This window comes from Heloderma suspectum, chromosome 2 (genome assembly GCF_057233095.1).
Source record: "Heloderma suspectum isolate Gila_16-S chromosome 2, 16-S_ref, whole genome shotgun sequence".
Taxonomy (NCBI): Eukaryota; Metazoa; Chordata; class Lepidosauria; order Squamata; family Helodermatidae; genus Heloderma; species Heloderma suspectum.
The window spans coordinates 224622420-224642631 of NC_139459.1; the positions used below are offsets into that span (position 1 = coordinate 224622420).

General features: G+C 46.0%; 1 protein-coding gene across 1 annotated transcript in view; it reads left to right on the forward strand.

The window, feature by feature from the left end:
- The first annotated feature begins 11601 nt into the window (after window positions 1-11601).
- LOC146354132 (sulfhydryl oxidase 1-like) overlaps window positions 11602-20212 on the forward strand; it is a 40714-nt gene continuing 32103 nt past the window's right edge. The window contains exons 1-2 of the mRNA XM_084838255.1: window positions 11602-12690; window positions 16865-16965. Of these exons, the coding sequence (XP_084694381.1) occupies window positions 12261-12690; window positions 16865-16965 (531 nt within the window). The 5' untranslated portion in view covers window positions 11602-12260. The remainder of the gene's footprint in view (window positions 12691-16864; window positions 16966-20212) is intronic.

The window sequence follows — 20212 nt, forward strand, 5'->3', positions numbered from 1 at the left end:
CAAACACGGAGTCATTCATACATATCTTTTCATAAAACTATGCTCTCTCTCTCTCTTTCTCTCTCTCTCTCTGTGTATGCGTGTGTATGTATGTATGTATGTGTTTAAAGCAAGCATTGGCCAGAGTGGGAAGCTGGGTCTTGTAGTTCCAGACAGGTTGTGGTGCTGGGGCCATTTTTTTAGTCATTCTAAGCATATGTATACCTCACTCATATAATTGATTTACAGTGAAAACATGATACAAGATGAAAAACGTTAGAGAAGGTATAACGGTTTCATTTTGCAGAGTCCCATTCACACATTATACTTTCTCTTCGCTATCTGCCCAAGCTCAATGATTCTACCAGTCTGCCAGTACTACCAGGACTGCTGAGCATAGATGAGAGTTCAACATTTATCGAAAGTAGATGGCCCAGATGGCTGTGTTATGCCCACAGCAAGGTGCAGCACTAAACGTTTTGCTCAGGCACCATTCCCTGCAGTACACATAACATGTAATAGAAATGGGTGTCCCATGCAGCAGATACCCAGAGACTGGATGCATAATTATTATGTCTAATTATTGATTCTTGTAAGCCACTTTGGGAGCCTTTTGACTGAAGAGTGGGATTAAAATGTTTTGAATAACATCAAGAAGTGTTCACCAGAAATAAGAACTTCAGATTAATATGACTCTCTCTCCCTCTCTCTCTCTTTCACACCCACACCCACATTTATTTATTTATTTATTTATTATTTCTCTGCCACCCAATAGCCAAAGCTCTCTGGGTGGTTCACAAAAATTCACATGTCTATTTAGAAGTAAGTCCCATTGAGCTCAATGAAACTTACTTCCAGGTAAATACATACAGGGTATCAACCTTAATGGTCATTTCATCTGTTCAGGAAGCCCAGAAAAAATATAATTCTGTCAAGGGTTCGAAGAATCTTTAACTCAGAATTCTAAGCAACCTCAGAACAGCAGTTCTTGCAGTGTGGACAGACATGACTTTTGTTTCCCTGGTATTTGGTAGTGTGTCAGAGAAAATTCGTGGTGGCAGTGGAGGTGCTTGCAGTACCTGAAAGAAAGAAAAGAAGAAGAGGCAACGTCTAAAACTGATATTCGAAACAAATGTTACAGTTTACCACTACATTGAAATTAGGGCTGTGCATGGACCCCCCGATCTGACTCGGCAGCCGCTTCGGGGCTTCTGAGGCAGGCCCAATTCAGTTTGCCCCCCTTCAACTCGCATCAGCCTATGAAGCTGAAGCAGGATTCAGATATCTGGATCCCACTCCCCCCCCCCCCACACACACACATGCCACTCTGCCCCCAGCTCCTTACCTGGGCCCTTAGGCTTGTTCTGTGGCGGGAGACCACCGCCACCACCAGAGGGCGCCGCTGCTGCTGCCGCCAGTGCTGCCAGGGGAGCCGCCCCTGCTGCCGCCGCCAACTCCTAAACCTGTTGGACACATGCCAGCAGCTGTCTTGTTGTTCTGGGGGATGGGGGAGCCATTTTTAAAAATGGCTGCCCCATCCCCTGGAACAACAAGACGGCTGCTGGCATGTGTCCACAGGACCCAGGTAAGGAGCTGGGGGCTGGGCAGAAGCAGTGGTGGTGGCATGGTGGCTGGGCTTACGGATCATGCTGAAGCACACCAAAGCGCTTTGGAGTGACCTGATTCACTTCAGGCCACTTCAGGCCCCCTCTGCCTCACCTTGGAGGTGGCCTGAAGCGGCCTGCTTTGACTTGGAGCTCAGGCTTCATGCCAAAGTGATATACAGCCCTAATGGAAATCATATGTGCTCGAGGACTGTTCTAGATGAAGCTTTTATTGGGTGCTCACCCAAGGAAGTCATGGAAGTTTACTGGTGCTTTACATGACATCGTCATCCTCCAGTGTTTCTCCCGTACTTTCCAACTTCCTGTCTGGGTTTTTTGGGAGATGGGAAAAATGCAGTCTTTTTTGAAATCATGAAACAGCTGCATCTTTTGGGCCCTATGAACAGCTAGCTACTATTCAATGGAGATTGCTAAGTGAAGCACAATCTCTCTTTTCTTTTCTACTTTCTCCCCTTTTCTGATGTTTCTTGTTTGATCACCAGTTGAAATAATAAACTTCCCCTCCTTTCATAATCAGTCACTTGGAGTTAATTCACAATTAATATAGGTCATGAGAATATACGTTCCGGCCCTTTTACACTTTTTTTTAGGAAGAGAAGATGTGAATTGGCTACCTGATATTTCCATTAGGTCCAAAAGTTTCTCACACTGTCATTTATACACATTTTCATACAACTGTGCATCTTCTGTATTTCATTTTATTTTTAACCAGGCATTGACCAGTGAGGGAGGCTGGATCTGGGGGTTCCAGATACATTGTGATGACCACCTTTTCCTAGGTTCTGTCTCTGGTCACCACCCAATGTCGATGAATAAATTGTACGTCTTTACAATATTTACAACCCACCTTGTGCTGAAGGCCAAAATACTTCGAATATAACATTGAAATCTTCCTGCAAAGTGTTGCCTTGCTCCAGTGAGGGAGATCTGTTTGTGGAAGAAGACCTGCATGCGTGCAGCCAGTGCAGAAGCAGATATATCAGAATGTGAACTTGCGTCCCCATTCTAGTGCTCATCCGAGGGCCTCACTGAACTTGCCGGAGGCATCTTTTGATACGGGGGGAATGTGCATCCCCATTCAGGGCCACCAGTTGTTGTGCAAGACTCCTTACACATGACTACAGTTGGACTGAGGCATAGCTGTTTATTCCAGGGTTAACATCTTTATTAATTTCCATGCACTAAAAGACACCCAGAAGAGGATTGCCTGGTAATAGTTCTGAAAATACTTAAGAAACGTTCATGTTTTGATGAGGCTTCAAGAGGTTTTCAATAACTGTGGCACAGAATATGAAAAATATTTACAAAATTTTCAGCTGCCTTTTCCAGGTTTACAGTTAAAACATTTTTTGTTTAAAAGATAATGAAAAGATAGGGATCATTAGATCAACTGGCTGCTTAAAAGCTGGAAACTTGTGAGTAGGGATGTGGGAGAAATCCACAATAGAACCAAATGAGTTCTATGAGTTTTCCTGAATTTGACCTGCAGATTCCATAACAGAATGGCTTTTCCCTTGTCAGGTGGGTTCTGTGGACTCGCAGACCAGTTTTCTAAGTTTCCTGAATTTTGCACAAATTTTGTCAGAGAAAAATATGCAAAATAAAAAACCCACCTCAAAATGTGCATTTCCCCACAGGCTAAAGTGTGAAAATGTGCATTTTGGAGGAATTTTTGCACTGTTGCATGTGTGAATTTGCGCAAATGTGCATTTGTGCAATTTTGGAAAGTAAAAAAATCTGATTCCACCAATGGGTGGACAATGGAACAAAAGTCACTTGATGATCCACTAAACGCAGACGAAATGGATTTCATACAATCCGTGTACCCCTACTTGACACTCTTTGGTAGAAGTAGGTTTCCACGGCAGAAACACTCCTATAATTCTATCTAGAACAAAAGATGCTTTACAGTTGTCATTCCATTTGGCCTCTCTTGGTGTACTTGCTCTTTTTTATTTTATTTGTTATTGGCTTAAAAACGTTTTATTGTATTTTTATTATTACTGTTACCAAGCTTAGATGCTTTATGCAAAAAGATGGGAATGAGCAATAAATCAATAAATACAATACAAACTAAGAGGAGGGCAGACTAAGGCTGTGAGGCAAATTTTGGTGAATACAAAGGATTATTTTGTAGCTATCTCCCTTTTATTTGAATACAATCACTCATCCATATAGCACCATAGTCAGCAACTAGAGTTGCAGTTGTCCAGTTCAGTTCCCACCACTGTCCAAAAAGACCAGCAGAACCGCCGGTCCTGTTAACACTGCCTTGGGAGCCAGGTGGTCGTCTTCCACAGTTCTGAAATCTGTCCATGGCAGATTTCATGGCCCGCAGTTGCTGAACATATCCTCACCTGAGAACATCCTTTGTGTTTCATGATCATATCTTGAACTTCACTTTGGCTTTTTGTTCAGATCACAAAGGCAACGATCCTAAATTTCCCAAGATCCAGTGGCCTCCCCCCAATTTGTGTCCACAATGCAACAAAATGAATGGGGATTATCCATGGAATAACTCAAGTGTTTTGGAATTCTTCAAGACGGATTTCTCAGTGGAGAAGATTTCCTTGGACTTCATAAAGTAACCCGTAACACCAGTTCAAACCATAATCAAATTAACTCACCAATAAACCATCAAAAGCCCCCCCCCCAATTTTCTCCTAAAAGATAATAAACAAGTATCACAAACAGGTGATGCACCTCCCTCCTCGCCTCTGGCATGTTTTTCTCAGGACGTCTTGAATACTTGAGTGGGCCTGCGTACTTGACTTGTGATATGCTACTGGTGTCAAGTAATGAAGGTGGTTAAAGACAGCAACAAGCACAAATTCTCTTCCTACCACGCAGACTGGGCAATGGAGAATCAACACTGGGCAAAATTCCAAATAACAGCAACAAAATCTCCCTCCCCCATTCATTGGAAACCTCTTGTACATGAAGAGGGCAGACACATGCATAAATATATGGGACTTCCCCATCACATCTAGTTTGGCCCTTATCCAGCCACCCTCCTGGCTTCTGAAATGTCATCAGACATTAGCCACACTCTTTTCAGGCACTTCCCTGCAGTCATTAAACACTAGCAACTTCTTTTAAAGAAAGAAGGCTGAGATTTTCAGTACGATATGCTATAGCACTAACTTTCTCTTGAGGTGAATTTGGATTTTTTATTTATTTATTTTTTTTGTAATTCCTCTGCTTGGCAGGCATTTGACCTATGGTAATCAGTCAGTTGTTAAGGTGCTTTTGGGGGCAAAGGTGCTTGAGCAAGTGATTACCAGGCCATTTGCAATCTCTCAGGATGAAACAATAAATTTAGATCCATTTCAATCATAGGTGCTTCCAAATGGAGGGGCCCAAGTGCTAACCATTTGAAGGCTTTGTGCAGTCATTCCATCTTGTTCCTTAACAGGTTTTTGGCAGTAAGAAAAAAGACAGAAGAACTAATGCGAAAACATGGGAGGTTTATAGGTGAAAGATGACAACGTCTGGATCCCCTATCAATTTATCTGAATGAGGGAGGTGATGGGATAAAAGCCTCTTCTGGAAGCACGCATGGCTTCAGGCCTTGTTTTGGAACAGAAACTGTTGGATGACCTATGCTACGAAAGGGCTGTAACGACAGTGGGAGTGCAACTCTGCTGATTCTCTTGGACCTTCCAGTGACTTTCAGTGCCATCAGCCATGGTATCCTTCTGAACAGGCTGGCAGAGTGGAGGATCAGGGCCACTGTTTTGCAGCGTTTCCATTCATACCTTGCTAATCAGTTCCAGAAGGCAGTAGTGAAAAACTACCACTTGTCCTTCTGGCATTTATGCTATAGAGTCCTGCTGAGTTCTGCCTTATCTCCCATGTCATTTTACATTTACATGAAATGGGACTAGCTCTGGATGCACCACCTGAGGTGAGGTGGGTGATGTGGTGAAAGGGCCTTCTCAGAAGTGGCACCTCTGCAGTAGTGCTTCAGTTGTGGAACTCTCTCCTCTTATATGTTGGCCTGAGGCCAAATGTGATTACTTTTAGGCACCAGGTACTAGGGCTATCCCCTTCATGGATCACTGCCTTGTTGTGGCGAAGGGGCTTGCATAACTCAGTGAAGCCATAAGCTATGCCGTGAAGGGCCACCCAAGACGGACAGGTCATGGCAGAGAGTTCTGACAAAATGTGGTCCACTGGAGAAGGAAATGGCAACCCACTCCAGTATTCTTGCCAAGAAAACCCCATGGAACGTATCACAAGGCTAAAAGAGATGACGCCGGAAGATGAGCCCCTCAGGTCGGAAGGTGTCCAATATGCTACTGGGGAAGAGCAGAGGGTATTTCCAAGTAGCGCCAGAAAGAGTGAAGCGGCTGGGCCAAAGCCAAAAGGACGCATGTGGCATCCACCAGCTGTGGATGTGTCTGGTGGTGAAAAGAAAATCCGATGCTGTAAAGAACAATATTGTTTAGGAACCTGGAATGTCAGATCAATGAATCAAGGTAAGCTGGAGGTGGTCAAACATGAGATGGCAAGATTGAACATCGATATCTTGGGAATCAGCGAACTAAAATGGACAGGCATGGGCGAATTTAATTCAGGTGACCATCATATCTACTATTGTGGGCAAGAATCCCTTAGAAGAAATGGAGTAGCACTCATAGTCAACAAAAGGGTGGGAAAAGCAGTACTGGGGTACAATCTCAAAAACGATAGAATGATCTCAGTACGAATCCAAGGCAAACCATTCAACATCACAGTAATTCAAGTCTATGCCCCAACCACTGAGGCCGAAGAAGCTGAGGTTGATCGGTTCTATGAAGACCTACAACACCTTCTAGAACTAACACCAAAAAAAGATGTCCTCTTCATCATAGGGGATTGGAATGCTAAAGTAGGAAGTCAAGAAATCACCGGGATAACAGGCAGGCATGGCCTTGGTGTACAAAATGAAGCAGGACAAAAGCTAATAGAGTTTTGCCAAGAGAACATGCTGATCATAGCAAACACTCTTTTCCAACAGCACAAGAGGTGACTCTACACATGGACGTCACCAGATGGTCAATATCGAATTCAGATTGATTATGTCCTTTGCAGCCAACGATGGAGAAGCTCCATACAGTCAGTAAAAACAAGACCTGGAGCTGACTGTGGCTCAGATCATGAGCTGCTTCTTGCAAAATTTCGGCTTAAATTGAAGAACGTTGGGAAAACCACTAAACCGTTCAGGTATGACCTAAATCATATCCCTGATGAATATACAGTGGAGGTGAGGAATAGATTTCAGGGATTAGACCTGATAGACAGAGTGCCTGAGGAACTATGGACGGAGGTCCGTAACATTGTTCAGGAGGCAGCAACGAAATCCATCCCAAAGAAAAAGAAATGCAAGAAAGCAAAGTGGCTGTCTGATGAGGCTTTACAAGTAGCTCACGAAAGAAGGGAAGCGAAAAGCAAGGGAGAAAGGGGAAGATATACCCAACTGAATGCAGATTTTCAGAGAATAGCAAGGAGAGACAAGAAGGCCTTCTTAAATGAACAATGCAAAGAAATCGAGGAAAACAACAGAATGGGAAAGACTAGAGATCTCTTCAAGAAAATTGGAGATCTCAAGGGAACGTTTTGTGCAAAGACGGGCATGATCAAGGACAAAGAAGGCAGGGACCTAACAGAAGCAGATGAGATTAAGAAGAGGTGGCAAGAATACACAGAAGAACTATACAGGAAAGATCTGAGTGTCCCTGATAGCCATGATAGTGCGGTCACTGAACTTGAGCCGGACATCCTCGAGAGTGAAGTCAAGTGGGCCTTAGGAAGCATTAGTAACAACAAAGCTAGCGGAGATGACAGTATTCCAGCCGAGCTATTTAAAATCCTAAAAGATGATGCTGTTAAAGTGCTGCATTCAATATGCCAACAAATCTGGAACACTCAACAGTGGCCACAAGACTGGAAAAGGTCAGTTTACATTCCAATTCCAAAGAAGGGCAACGCCAAAGAGTGTTCAAACTACCGCACAATTGCGCTCATTTCACATGCCAGCAAGGTGATGCTCAAAATCCTACAAGCTAGGCTTCAGGAGTATGCGAACCGAGAACTACCGGAAGTACAAGCTGGGTTTAGAAGAGGCAGAGGAACTAGAGATCAAATCGCCAACATTCGCTGCATCATGGAGAAAGCAAGAGAATTCCAGAAAAACGTCTATTTCTGCTTCATTGACTACGCTAAAGCCTTTGATTGTGTGGATCACAACAAACTGTGGCAAATTCTTAAAGTGATGGGAGTACCAGACCACCTTACCTGTCTCCTGAGAAACCTGTACGAGGGTCAAGAAGCAACAGTAAGAACCAGACATGGAACAACCGATTGGTTCAAAATTGGGAAAGGAGTACGACAAGGCTGCATATTGTCACCCTGCTTATTTAATTTATATGCAGAGTACATCATGAGAAATGCCGGGTTGGATGAATCAGAGGTCGGAATTAAGATTGCTGGGAGAATTATCAACAACCTCCGATATGCAGACGATACCACCCTAATGGCAGAAAGCGAAGAGAATCTAAAGAGCCTCTTGTTGAGGGTGAAAGAGGAGAGTGCAAAAGCTGGTTTGAAACTCAACATTAAAAAAATGAAGATCATGGCATCTGGCCCCATCACTTCCTGGCATATTGAAGGGGAAGAAATGGAGGCAGTGACAGATTTTACTTTCTTGGGCTCCAAGATCACCGCAGACGGTGACTGTAGCCATGAAATTAAAAGATGCTTGCTCCTTGGGAGGAAAGCTATGGCCAACCTAGACAGCATAGTAAGAAGCAGAGACATCACCTTGCCGACAAAGGTCCGTCTAATCAAAGCTATGGTTTTCCCAGTAGTAATGTATGGCTGTGAGAGCTGGACTATAAGGAAGGCTGAGCGCCGAAGAATTGATGCTTTCGAACTGTGGTGCTGGAGAAGACTCTTACGAGTGCCCTGGACTGCAAGGAGGTCAAATCAGTCCATCCTAAAGGAAATCAACCCTGAGTGCTCATTGGAAGGACAGATAATGAAGCTGAAGCTCCAATATTTTGGCCACCTAATGCGAAGAGAAAACTCCCTGGAAAAGACCCTGATGCTGGGAAAGACTGAAGGCCAAAGGAGAAGGGGACGGCAGAGGATGAGATGGCTAGATAGCATCACAGATGCAATGAATATGAACTTGAGCACGCTCCGGGAGAGAGCGCAGGACAGGAAGGCCTGGTGTGCTATGGTCCATGGGGTCACGAAGAGTCGGACACGACTGAACGACTGAACAACAACAACAACTAGGGCTATACATATTTTGTTAAATACGTTCCATCTGTGTTTCGACCATTGTCAGGCATCTTTCGTTCCATGGTCTGCTCATTGATGGAATTTGATTTTTTAATGAGAATTTTGTTCTACCTGTGCTAATGCTCATACCACTAATTTGCATTAGTGCCGATTTCCATTAGAGTTAATGTGCATTAGTGCAAGTGTGGATTGGTGCTAATGTGCACTTGCGTAAATGCGTATTAGTGCAAATCCCCCCAAACGTAAAAAACTGTTCTGCAAGTTCGTGCAACTCAGAAAAAGCTGGTCTATTGCAGAATCAGCTTGTCAAATTCATAAAAATAGAAACTCATTTGAATCCATTGCAGATTTTTCTGCCATCATGGATTCCATTGTTTTCAGGAACTCCAAACTGAAGATAGTTAACGCAAGTCTTGTGTGTACGCTTATAGGAACTGGCCTGAGAAATGGATGCAGTGGCATAACCTGCATTAGGATATAGGGCAGCAGGGGTGAACCAATGGTCACCACGGTGCCAGCTCCAGGTTTGGGAAGCCCTGAGGTGGACCCCTTCCTTCCCATTGCCTACTCGTTCCCCCATTTCTTCTTCAGGACCCAGTCCTGACTGCCGCCAAAAGGGAAAGGGGAGGAGCAGCTGCTGTTCCTCCTCACTCCTGTCACCCATTCATTTGCTTGTGCTTTCCCTCTGGGCCAGAGGGAGAGAGCAGGTGAGGCGGCAATGGCAAGAGGAGCAGCTGCACTGCCAGGGGGTCCTGGCGGCCTGCCCTAGGCCCCGTGATGAGGCAGGGGTCCCAGCAGGTGCCTGACGATACTGCCCCCTTTGGAAGGCAGGCAGGTGGAGTGCTGTGGTGGCCCAGAAATCAGACAGAACTGTATGTGTAGCCCCCCGAGGGATGCCTGGCTCAGAGCCCTTTCTGGCCCTTCGGAGCTGCCACAGGGGACCAAAGGGTTTTGGCCTGAGGGGATTGGGAGAAAGGCCTGGGGAGAGTCTGAGGAGAGTATAAACAGAACGAGAGAGGAAGGAGGAGAGTCTGAGGAGGTGGCACAGAAGCCTTGTTCAGGAGTTAAGGCCATTCAGAGGGTGTTTCTACATTAAGCAAAACCCCTGTAAAAAACCCACATCTTTTCCAGAGCTTCCTGCTTTCAGTTTCTTTGTGGGAAAGGAAGGGCTTCTTTACATGGCAGCCATATGGTTTGAACTGAGGGAGTGCCACCCTCCCTCCCTGCATGCGTGCAAAAGAGGGAGGGTCTTGTCTTGTGTTTGTAGCTTAACTTCTGCTGTACTGTTTTCTCTCAGCCCCCAGGAAACTTCTGACTTACTTCTGAGTAGAGATAATACCACACTATAAGTCTGCAATCCTGGGCACACTTACTTGAGAGTAAGCCTCATTGGACTTGATGGGACTTACTTCTGAGTAGACATAAGATCACCCTGTAAGTCTGCAACCCTCGGCACATTTACTTGGGAGCAAGCCCCACTGACCTTAGTAGGGTGCTCTGAAGCAACAGAGGACATTGCTTCTGAGCTTGGTGAGGTGGAGGTGCAAATGCGTCTCACTTCATTGCAGGGAGGAATTTTACCCTCTTCTCCCTCTGATTGAGAAATACAGAGACAGGAGATGCAATCAGCAGGCGATTTTTGCCCTCGCGCCTGTCAAATCTGCTCGGGTCTCCTTCCCTGCAACCCTGCTCCCATCTTCAGTGCCTTCGTCATCCTGACCATGCCCCCAACAACCAAAAACAAATGCCCACAGCAGGCAGACAGATTGGTTTCTTCCGCTATGGGAGAATTTCACGTGAAGTCATGGTGCGCCTGTTCTGTGGGCTGGAAAAAATACATTTTTTGCATTTGGGGAAAAGGCGAGATAGGCTGGAGGAAATGGCGGGAGACACCCTGGAGGGTAACGTCTTCATATAAAGAGCTGCAAATGTCCGAGAGAGAGCCATCACAATAGCAGAATAAAAGCTCTGTGTGATGTACCCCAGAAAAGACCATGGCGGAGAGAACAGCTGCTGCCTCCTGGCCTCACACTGTGTCTTTCATTGAGCAGCAGTTCCACAGCCAGGGCCTGGCCTAGACGAGGCCTTCAGCTGTACCTCAGGTCATGCCAGAGACAGGGCTGAGAGACAGATAGCTCATGTGAGGGTGACTAAATGACTGGACCCCGTCCTCTCTTATTTTGGCGTTTAGAGACCCTCCTTAAAATGTGTATCTGAGCTGTTCCTCTTGCTTCTTCCCCTGTCCCTGTTAAATAAATACTAGTTCTTGCACTTCCTGTTCTATTAAGTTGCCTACTGTTCCCCCACCCCACCCCCATCTTTTTTCAGGTAATGTATGCGGCACCCTGCACTATTTTGGTCCCCCAGCATTTCACCCTCTCATCCATCCCACTACAGTTTGAACATAGATCCCATTGTTCCATCCATAACGAGGGGGTTGCTGGTCGGGAAAGTGAGCTTGCCTTACACATATTCTGTGCAGTTTCTGCAGATTAACCTCTTGCATCCTTTATCCTGTAAAACCATCAATTGGCAATGCTCAGGGTGTTTTGGAAATTCATGATAATTAAGCAGGTATAAAACTAATATAAGCTTGTAGTCTATGCTTGGATTTATAAACCATGAGAAGTTTCTTCACTTGCCGAGTCTGTCACTCTACCCAGAATTTGGGAACATATAGGATTCAATGACGTGCCATATTGATATTCATACTAAATATCCAATATATTTAGTAACTAAATACACTAAGCAAAATAGGACAATAACAGACATAACAGTTCCTCCATCTTCCCCCTGTGTAAATAGGTCAGGAGATTAGAAATCTATTGCTGGAACACAGTTTGCACAAAGCTGTATATCGAAACTATGCTACCCAATCCTTTGCACGTTTTCTTGCTGAAGAAAAAAACCCGTTCACTGAGTTCAACAGGGCTTACTTCTAAGTAAATTCACCCTTTTCTGAATGGGGAAATTCCCCTCGTCCTTTTTCTCTTCTCTTTGCAACCCGATTCAAGGCATTTTGTACGTTGCCCTCTTTGCGTGTGTTGCCAGCAGCACCGCTTGTCGCGAGTGTGACCACTTCTTCCACCTTTGCAGAAGTCTCGCCCTGCCTTGCATTCAGACGAGAATTGCCCACGGACAACAGTCCAGGCTCTTGGCAGCCCCCACGGACAGTTGGCCCTGAGATGCCTTGGGGACAAAGATTGGGTTTGGGAACAGGAAGAAAGGCGATTGCTTGGCTCATACTGAACAAATATTTGTTCATTACTCCAATTATTTGGAGAGAGGCGATCAGAGAAGTTCCAGCCCCCGCACTTGTTCTGCCGGCCCCCTCAGCGACTGTTTCGAGGAGGCTACGGGGAGGCCATGATCCGGATACGTCTGGGGCTGGGGGGAGATCCAGGGGTGGGGCTTGTGGGTAGTATTAGGGGCCCCCCGGCCGTCCCCCCTCATTCGCGCTCCGGCTTCCCGCGGCGTGCGCTTTCCCCCTTTTCATCGTCCGCGCTCTCGCCGATCGCCATGCTAGGGCGGCTCTCCCGAGCCCGGCCAGGGCTGCCGCCGCCCCCTTGCCTCCTTCTCCTTGCAGTCTCGGGCTCGCTGCTTTTGCCACTGTCCCAGGCATGTGGCTTCGTCCAGTATCAGCCCCACGACCTGGTGAAGGTGCTGGATGCAGACACGCTGAAAGGCCACATCTATTTCTCCCGCAGCGCCTGGGTGATCCAGTTTTATGCCCACTGGTGCGGCGACTCCGTCGCAGTGGCCCCCACCTGGCGAGCGCTGGCCAAAGACATCAAGGGTGAGTACACACGCGCCGGATTTCCGAATGGTGCTGGCTGGGCTCAAGAAGGCCGGCTTGCTGCCTGGGAGGTCGAGCCACCACTGAGGGGCCTTGAAATCCTGTCACACAATCTCTCCAATTTCAGAGGTGCCCTTGGTGGCTGAATGTGAGGGAAGATACTCAGCGGCGCTCTTTGTCCTTGTAATTGCTAGACAGGATAATCAGGATCGTTCCTGCAATTAAGCCCTGGTTAAAGACGCTATCATCCATCCCCAGCCCAGGGAAAACTTCATCTTCAGGGACACTTACCTACATATTCCCTCTTACTCAACAGGCTCTGTTTCTTGAGTTTCTAGTACTTGGGGACATTGCCATGTCTCCTGGTTGAATCGCCCCTTCCTTTTGCTCCCCTTGTTGAGTAAGTGATCAAAGAATCGCAGTGTTAGCTTGGCCTCTTAGTGTTCCTTTGTACACACAGTAATGTAGCCAGTAACACTGAGTGCTATATTTTCATCTAGTAGGGTTACAGGAAATTCCTCCACATCCCAAAATTGTGCTCACCATCTCTTTGTGGAACTGCAGCCCTTCGGCCCTGTCTCTACTTCTATTCAGTCTCTGCCAGGAGTGGATACTTCTGCTGCATCTCTGTGTATTGGGTATGACTGGATTGGTCAGCCAATGCAGAGAAAGACACAAGAAAATTACTTATTATTAATGGCAGGTGCCCACTGTCTTTCTGTCCATGTCAGTCAGTGCTGCTCCTGCAGGTGGTCATAGACCTGGCATTGAAGCTCCCCCAAGTAATCAACATTCATAATGAATTTGCTGTGTCTCTGGCAGCTCAGGACTTCACAGTTGCCATGACAAGCACAGTGTTATTTTACCATGTCATTAGCCTACCACGTTCTGTGGGTCACACCGTAGATCAGATATTCTCATGGGGAATAAGATGGTTTTCTGGAGTGCAGGGGGTTCTTTGACTCCCTCAATATCACTTTCCCCAGAAGTTAGGCTGACAGAAGCTTCTTTCCTCTGCAAGGATAGTGCACTAATTAAAACGGTTGTCTCCTGGAGGATAACAGATGCAGATGGATTCCTGAGAGCTTTCAAGGAATTTCCTGCTGGAGCTTCTGTTGAAGCTGAAGTCACTCTGTGAGATATGGAGATGAGGTGGGTGGTAGACACGCTGAAGCACTGTCCCCCACTCTGCAGAGCCCATTTGGCTCCTACTATACTCATCCCCAAAAGGTTGGGGACCCTTGTTCAAGAGATGCCATTTTTTTCTAAGTAATATAACTTTGGGTTTTGTAATGGTGGGACTTTGTTTTTTTGTTGCTAGCCTTAACTAAAGAGGCACTCTTGTGCCTGTTTAATAATGGATCAACACAGCTGCCTACATTTTTAAAATGGCTTTGGGGGTTTGGCTATGGGTGCTGTTGTACAGGGCTCCTGCACATCAAAATTTATCACTACACCACTGCTTACTGGCATACATGAAAACAGCCTTTCTCTTTATACTCAGAGCTATTTAGTCTCTCAGTGACTGGTTGGTAAAAGCAACTACCTCTTGGCATCTACGGAATCCCAGGAGTTTTAGCAGAGTCCTGGCAACATAAGCTTCTTCACTGACTTTAACAGGGTTTGGTCAAACATAAGGAGAGAGAGAGAAATGGCCTTGACTTAGACTAAATGCACACAGTAGTGAGAGCTAAAGTTTCTTCACTTGGCTTCTCAATTAAGAAGACAATAAACATGAACAAAATCACAGCTTGCCTCCAGCATTCAGACTTCTACATTCCCGGCAGAGGAATTACACAGCAGTCTTGTCCCCAACTTGTAAAGTCTTGTAAAGGAGACGTCCCCAACTATGCAGCAAAATGGGATCTCCACCAGGGAGGAAGTCAAGCACACTGGGAAGGTGAGTCCCAGGGAACAAGTCTGAGGCAGGTAGCATCTGCTGAATCTGTCACAGGCAGGAATCTATGGACAACCTCCATCTGACCCAGCACACCAAACTGTCTCCAGCTTTCTCCTCAAGCTCTGGCAAAAAGAGGCTTTTTTTGTCAGTGGTGGTGGTGCAAATCAAAGGCCAGGGTGTTCCCTGTCCTATCCCTGTCAACCCTCCCCAAAAAGGTTTTAAAAGACAAATACCTGCAAGGGTATGCCGTGTCATGGCAGCTTCTTCTATCCAGTCAAGGGTTGCTGGTGCTGCGGTAGCAGGCCAGAAAGAAACTCCTTATTTGGCAGCATCGGCATCATTCTGGTAGCTACACGTGCATGTGCGTGCGTGCACACAGGCATACCCAGAATAAGAAAGAAAATGGCTTCCTTCCTGGAGCACTTGATCCTCCAAAACTGGGAATTCTTTAATAACAACAACAACAAGAACAACTACAACTTCAAAGGCACAGCCTTTGTGGGCCAGACAGCCAATTGGATCCATCCCTGATCTTTCCCAGATGGGTCAGAAGTGCACCAGTGAGGTCACGCAGCTGCCACAGCTTAGTTCTCCCCTCCTGTTATCACTGTGTCTCAGTCTCTATTCTCTCAGCCAAGGGGGAGGAGGCAGAGGCGGCAGCAGCAGCAGCAGACTGGATGGATATGAGAGGAAAAGCCTCTCTCTGTGGACTATTCTGTTTTACTTAAGCAGCAAAGTGAATTTAATTTATTATATTGCATCTTTGTCTGGGTGGGGGAGGCACAATTTAAAATCAATCTGAATAAATGTAATATTATATTGCATCTCTGCCTGGGAGTAGAGGAGGGGCATCCTCCTGCAACCCCTTGGCCCTTCCTCTCATGACTTCTTGGCTCCACCCTTTGCCCCATCAACCACAGTGGCCATGGGTCATCACTGTTTTTTGTCCTAGTTCTCGACAATCTCCCCGTCTGTCCCCACCCCCCTCGGTACAGCATCTGGGAGCTGGCAAGAATTCACAGTGGGCATCGTTACCAGTATTCAAGTCACAGGGCCCTCTTACACTGGTCAAGCCAATCGTCCACTGAAGCCAAATCCTGATGCTTCAGAATTTGTTAACAGTGAGTGTAGGGCACACATAGACAAGAGCCCTCTATTCATTGCAGCTGCTCTCTCAGCCCCTTGCAATTTCAAGATATCAGGGGCAATGACGGTTCATGAAGATTTAGGAGACGCTCATGACAGTGCCGAGCTCCAGAAGATGGTGGACTTTGAACTTTGAACAAGCATTCTTGCAGCAGACCAACTTTCCCTGCCAGTGTGTCCTCCAGATTTCGCATGGCTTTTTTTTTCTCTTTAAACTGGGCAAGCTACACCAATTGTGGCCACAATTCATGTATCTTGGGTAAATTATGGTCATAATTAGTGTATTTTATGCTGTTTGCAGCCATGAAGTGCTTTGCTATATATACATAAATTGCAGACATTGAGGGATTCGTACATCCCTACAAGTTAGCTATGCAATCAATTTCAAGCTATTTCCAGACAAGCACCCTATATACTAACAATGATATATAAAGTATAATTAAACGTTGGGTGTTTATTTCAAACCACCATATGAATGGCAGCCTTGCTCACCTCTGCAGATTCTGGTCATGCGTAGCTCTCTTCTTTGCTCATTTGGCTGCCAGGGATTTTTTTTTGCTCCTTCTCTCAAATTCTACCCTCTGGCCTTCTCCTCCCCTCATTCTTCTGGGCAACACCCCCTTTCAAACTGCCTTTGCTTTACTTTGTTTGACTGGCTGCCACCTCAGGCTCTTGTTTACTCCATTCTTATGGCCCTGGTTCGTTTCCTAGACTGGCCTTCCCCAACCTGCTGCCCTCCAAATGTTTTGGATTCCAGCTCCCATTAGCCTCAGCCAACATGGACTATGGTTGGTAATGTTGGAAATTGTAATCCAAAACATCTGGAGGGCTCTAGGTTGGGAAAGGCTTTTTTGTCTGGCCGGATCTGAGCAACTCAGAGAACAGCAGCGAGGGACCCTTCTGCTCACCTCTCTGTGACATTAAGGCAGTTCAGCCAATCAGCCTCTGCCAGTGGCTCCACTACCAACAAAAAATACACCATTGATAATATTCTTGTTGGTTTTCTTAAAATCTGCTATGTTTATTGGGTGTTCTTGATGTTGTCTTCTGCAAAGGAATAATCAGCTCTGGTCTATTAAATCCTCCCCTGTCCACCCCATGTGACTTCATGTATGCTTCTCTTTTCAGACTGGAGGCCTGCTGTGAGGTTGGGTGTGATAGACTGCGGTGAGAAGTCCAATGAGAAAATATGTTCAGACTCTGGAATCGCTAGTTACCCAACATGGATGGTAAAGATTAAGGAAAAATTGGGGATGACAGAACATAAGCCTAGTTCAGTGGGATCCTCCTAGTGCTTTATTTATTGCCTTCTGCTTATATATGACATGATAATTTAAGTTCCAGTTATTGTTCAGAGTTGGCTTTTCTCCCATTATGTTTTATCTGTTTATTTGCTCTAAAAGAACTATAATAAAATATTAATAGAAATCACATGTATCAAAGTCTTACATCTTAATACAAGTTAGTAATTTCACTAAATATCTTTAAACAGTATCTAACGCTATTTTGTCAGATATTTTCATTATGTTTGGTTCTATGCTAATATCTAAGGAAGTTATACCAGCAATGTAATGGTGTATTATGACTGATTTCTCTTTTCCCATAACATGTTATAATGCGTAAGCAATACATCTGCATCTTTTTGTGCCATTCATTTATTATGAGTAATGTCTGCTGCACCCTGGAGACCAGAGGTCCAACTCATTGACTAGCACCCATGAGACTAGAGGTCCAACTCATTAAGTACCACATGGAAGAACAGAGTTCTAACTCAATGACTGACACTCAGAAGACCCAAGGTCCAACTCGTTAACTAGCAACCAGGAGTCCAGAGGTCTAATTCACTGACTAGCACCAAGAAGTCTAGAGGTTTAGCACCCAGGGGCCCAGAGGTCCAACTCATTGACTAGCACCCAGGAGACTAGAGATCTGACTCATTATCTAGCACCCAGGAGACTGGAGGTCCAACTCATTAAGTAGCAGAGTTCTAACTCATTGCCTGGCATTTTCAAGGGCTCCTTGGCGGCCTCTTTCAGTCTAATCCAGTAGCCAAGTCCAGACACAGACAAAGGGATTCTTTTCAAAGCTTTATTCCTTTTTTACAACTTAACAACTCTACCATTAGCGACTAGCTATGAGCAGCAGAGTACCTATGCCCTCAGTTGGAACAGTTGGTCCCCGTTTAAAGGAGAATCACTGGCAGACCCTAAACTTATGGGCTAGGGAGAGTCCCTCCCCTTTTCCCTTGGATCCTCTGGGCGCAAACGTTGCTTGCATGCCAACCAGGCACTACGCCTCCTTTCCGCGCCCTCCATTTGGCGCTGCTCCCTGCGTCGGTGTCGTGCGTCCAGCAAGCCCTCTTCCCGTGCTCTCTCACTCCCGGGACCGCTATCTATGTCAGGAATGCCAGTGGGAGGAATCTCTGCCAGCTGTTGGCCATGGGAAGGATGAGCGCACTCCTCTCCCAGGAGTGGCTGCTCCACCGCAGAATCAGAACTACTCTGGGATTCTATGGGCTCAGTGTCCACCCTGACAGGCATCTAGAAGACCCAAGCTCCAACTTGTTGACTAGCAACCAGGAGACCAGAGGTCTAATTCATTGACTAGCGCCCAGAAGACTAGTGGTCCAACTCATTAACTAGCACCCAGGAGACCAGAGGTCCTACTCACTGACTAGCACCAAGGAGTCCAAAGGTCAAACTCATTCACTAGCACCCAGGAGACCAGAGGTCAAATTTATTGACTACCACTCAGGAGATAGGAGCTCCAACTCATTGGCTAGCACCCAGGAGACTAGAGATCTAACTCATTGACAGTCACCACTGGTACCTACTGTCCCTGTGATCGCAACATCCCCTGCAAGGTCAAGATATCATGCTGGTTCCCTCTGTCTGTGCATGGGAAATGCCAGCCAGAGTTAAGTGTCAGGACAGGAACCATTGGGGCTAGAACCAGGAAACTTGGGCTCTGCCCCATGAGGTAAACCATCAGAATGGGAGTTTGGAACATCTTCCTGGGAAGTAGGCTTTGAATTGCCCCCACCCACCAAGGCTGGCCATTGGGTCCTCTTTGACCAGAGGAGCTAAAAACAGCTTCCTGATCAGGCTGAGCCCCTGCCTGAGCAACAGTAGTCTTCCTGGTTTTGATGTTTTTCAGTGTGTGCTTCAGCTCTGACTCCTGGCCCGGTCCCTCAGCTCTGATTCCCTGGCACAGTTCTTGATTCCCCTCTGACAACTGCATATGGCTCAGTCCTGACATTAAGGCAATTGTAGTTCTTGAAAGATAAAGTGGCCACGTGTCTTACTTGACAGAGGGCTGCCTATTTGAAGGGCTGCCCAGCCCAAGTCCAGTTTACAGATCAAGATCCATAAGAAGGGAGACCAGCAAGAGCCTTGAAGTGGCCTATGAACTGTTAGCACCTGAATGGCAGAAAAAGCAGGCACCCAAGTCACCTGGTCACAGTCTTTCCCACTATATTGTGATTCATTTTATTCCTATTCAAATTATAGTAATAGTTTCTAAATTTGCATTTATCTATATAAATTATCATATTGTTGTTGTTGTTGTTGTTCAGTCGTTCAGTCGTGTCCGACTCTTCGTGACCCCATGGACCATAGCACGCCAGGCCTTCCTGTCCTGCGCTCTCTCCCGGAGCGTGCTCAAGTTCATATTCATTGCATCCGTGATGCTATCTAGCCATCTCATCCTCTGCCGTCCCCTTCTCCTTTTGCCTTCAGTCTTTCCCAGCATCAGGGTCTTTTCCAGGGAGTTTTCTCTTCGCATTAGGTGGCCAAAATATTGGAGCTTCAGCTTCAGTATCTGTCCTTCCAATGAGCACTCAGGGTTGATTTCCTTTAGGATGGACTGATTTGACCTCCTTGCAGTCCAGGGCACTCGTAAGAGTCTTCTCCAGCACCACAGTTCGAAAGCATCAATTCTTCGGCGCTCAGCCTTCCTTATAGTCCAGCTCTCACAGCCATACATTACTACTGGGAAAACCATAGCTTTGATTAAACGGACCTTTGTCGGCAAGGTGATGTCTCTGCTTCTTACTATGCTGTCTAGGTTGGCCATAGCTTTCCTCCCAAGGAGCAAGTGTCTTTTAATTTCATGGCTACAGTCACCGTCTGCGGTGATCTTGGAGCCCAAGAAAGTAAAATCTGTCACTGCTTCCATTTCTTCCCCTTCTATATGCCAGGAAGTGATGGGGCCAGATGCCATGATCTTCGTTTTTTTAATGTTGAGTTTCAAACCAGCTTTTGCACTCTCCTCTTTCACCCTCAACAAGAGGCTCTTGAGATCCTCTTCGCTTTCTGCCATTAGGGTGGTATCGTCTGCATATCGGAGGTTGTTGATAATTCTCCCAGCAATCTTAATTCCGACCTCTGATTCATCCAACCCGGCATTTCTCATGATGTACTCTGTATATAAGTTAAATAAGCAGGGTGACAATATGCAGCCTTGTCGTACTCCTTT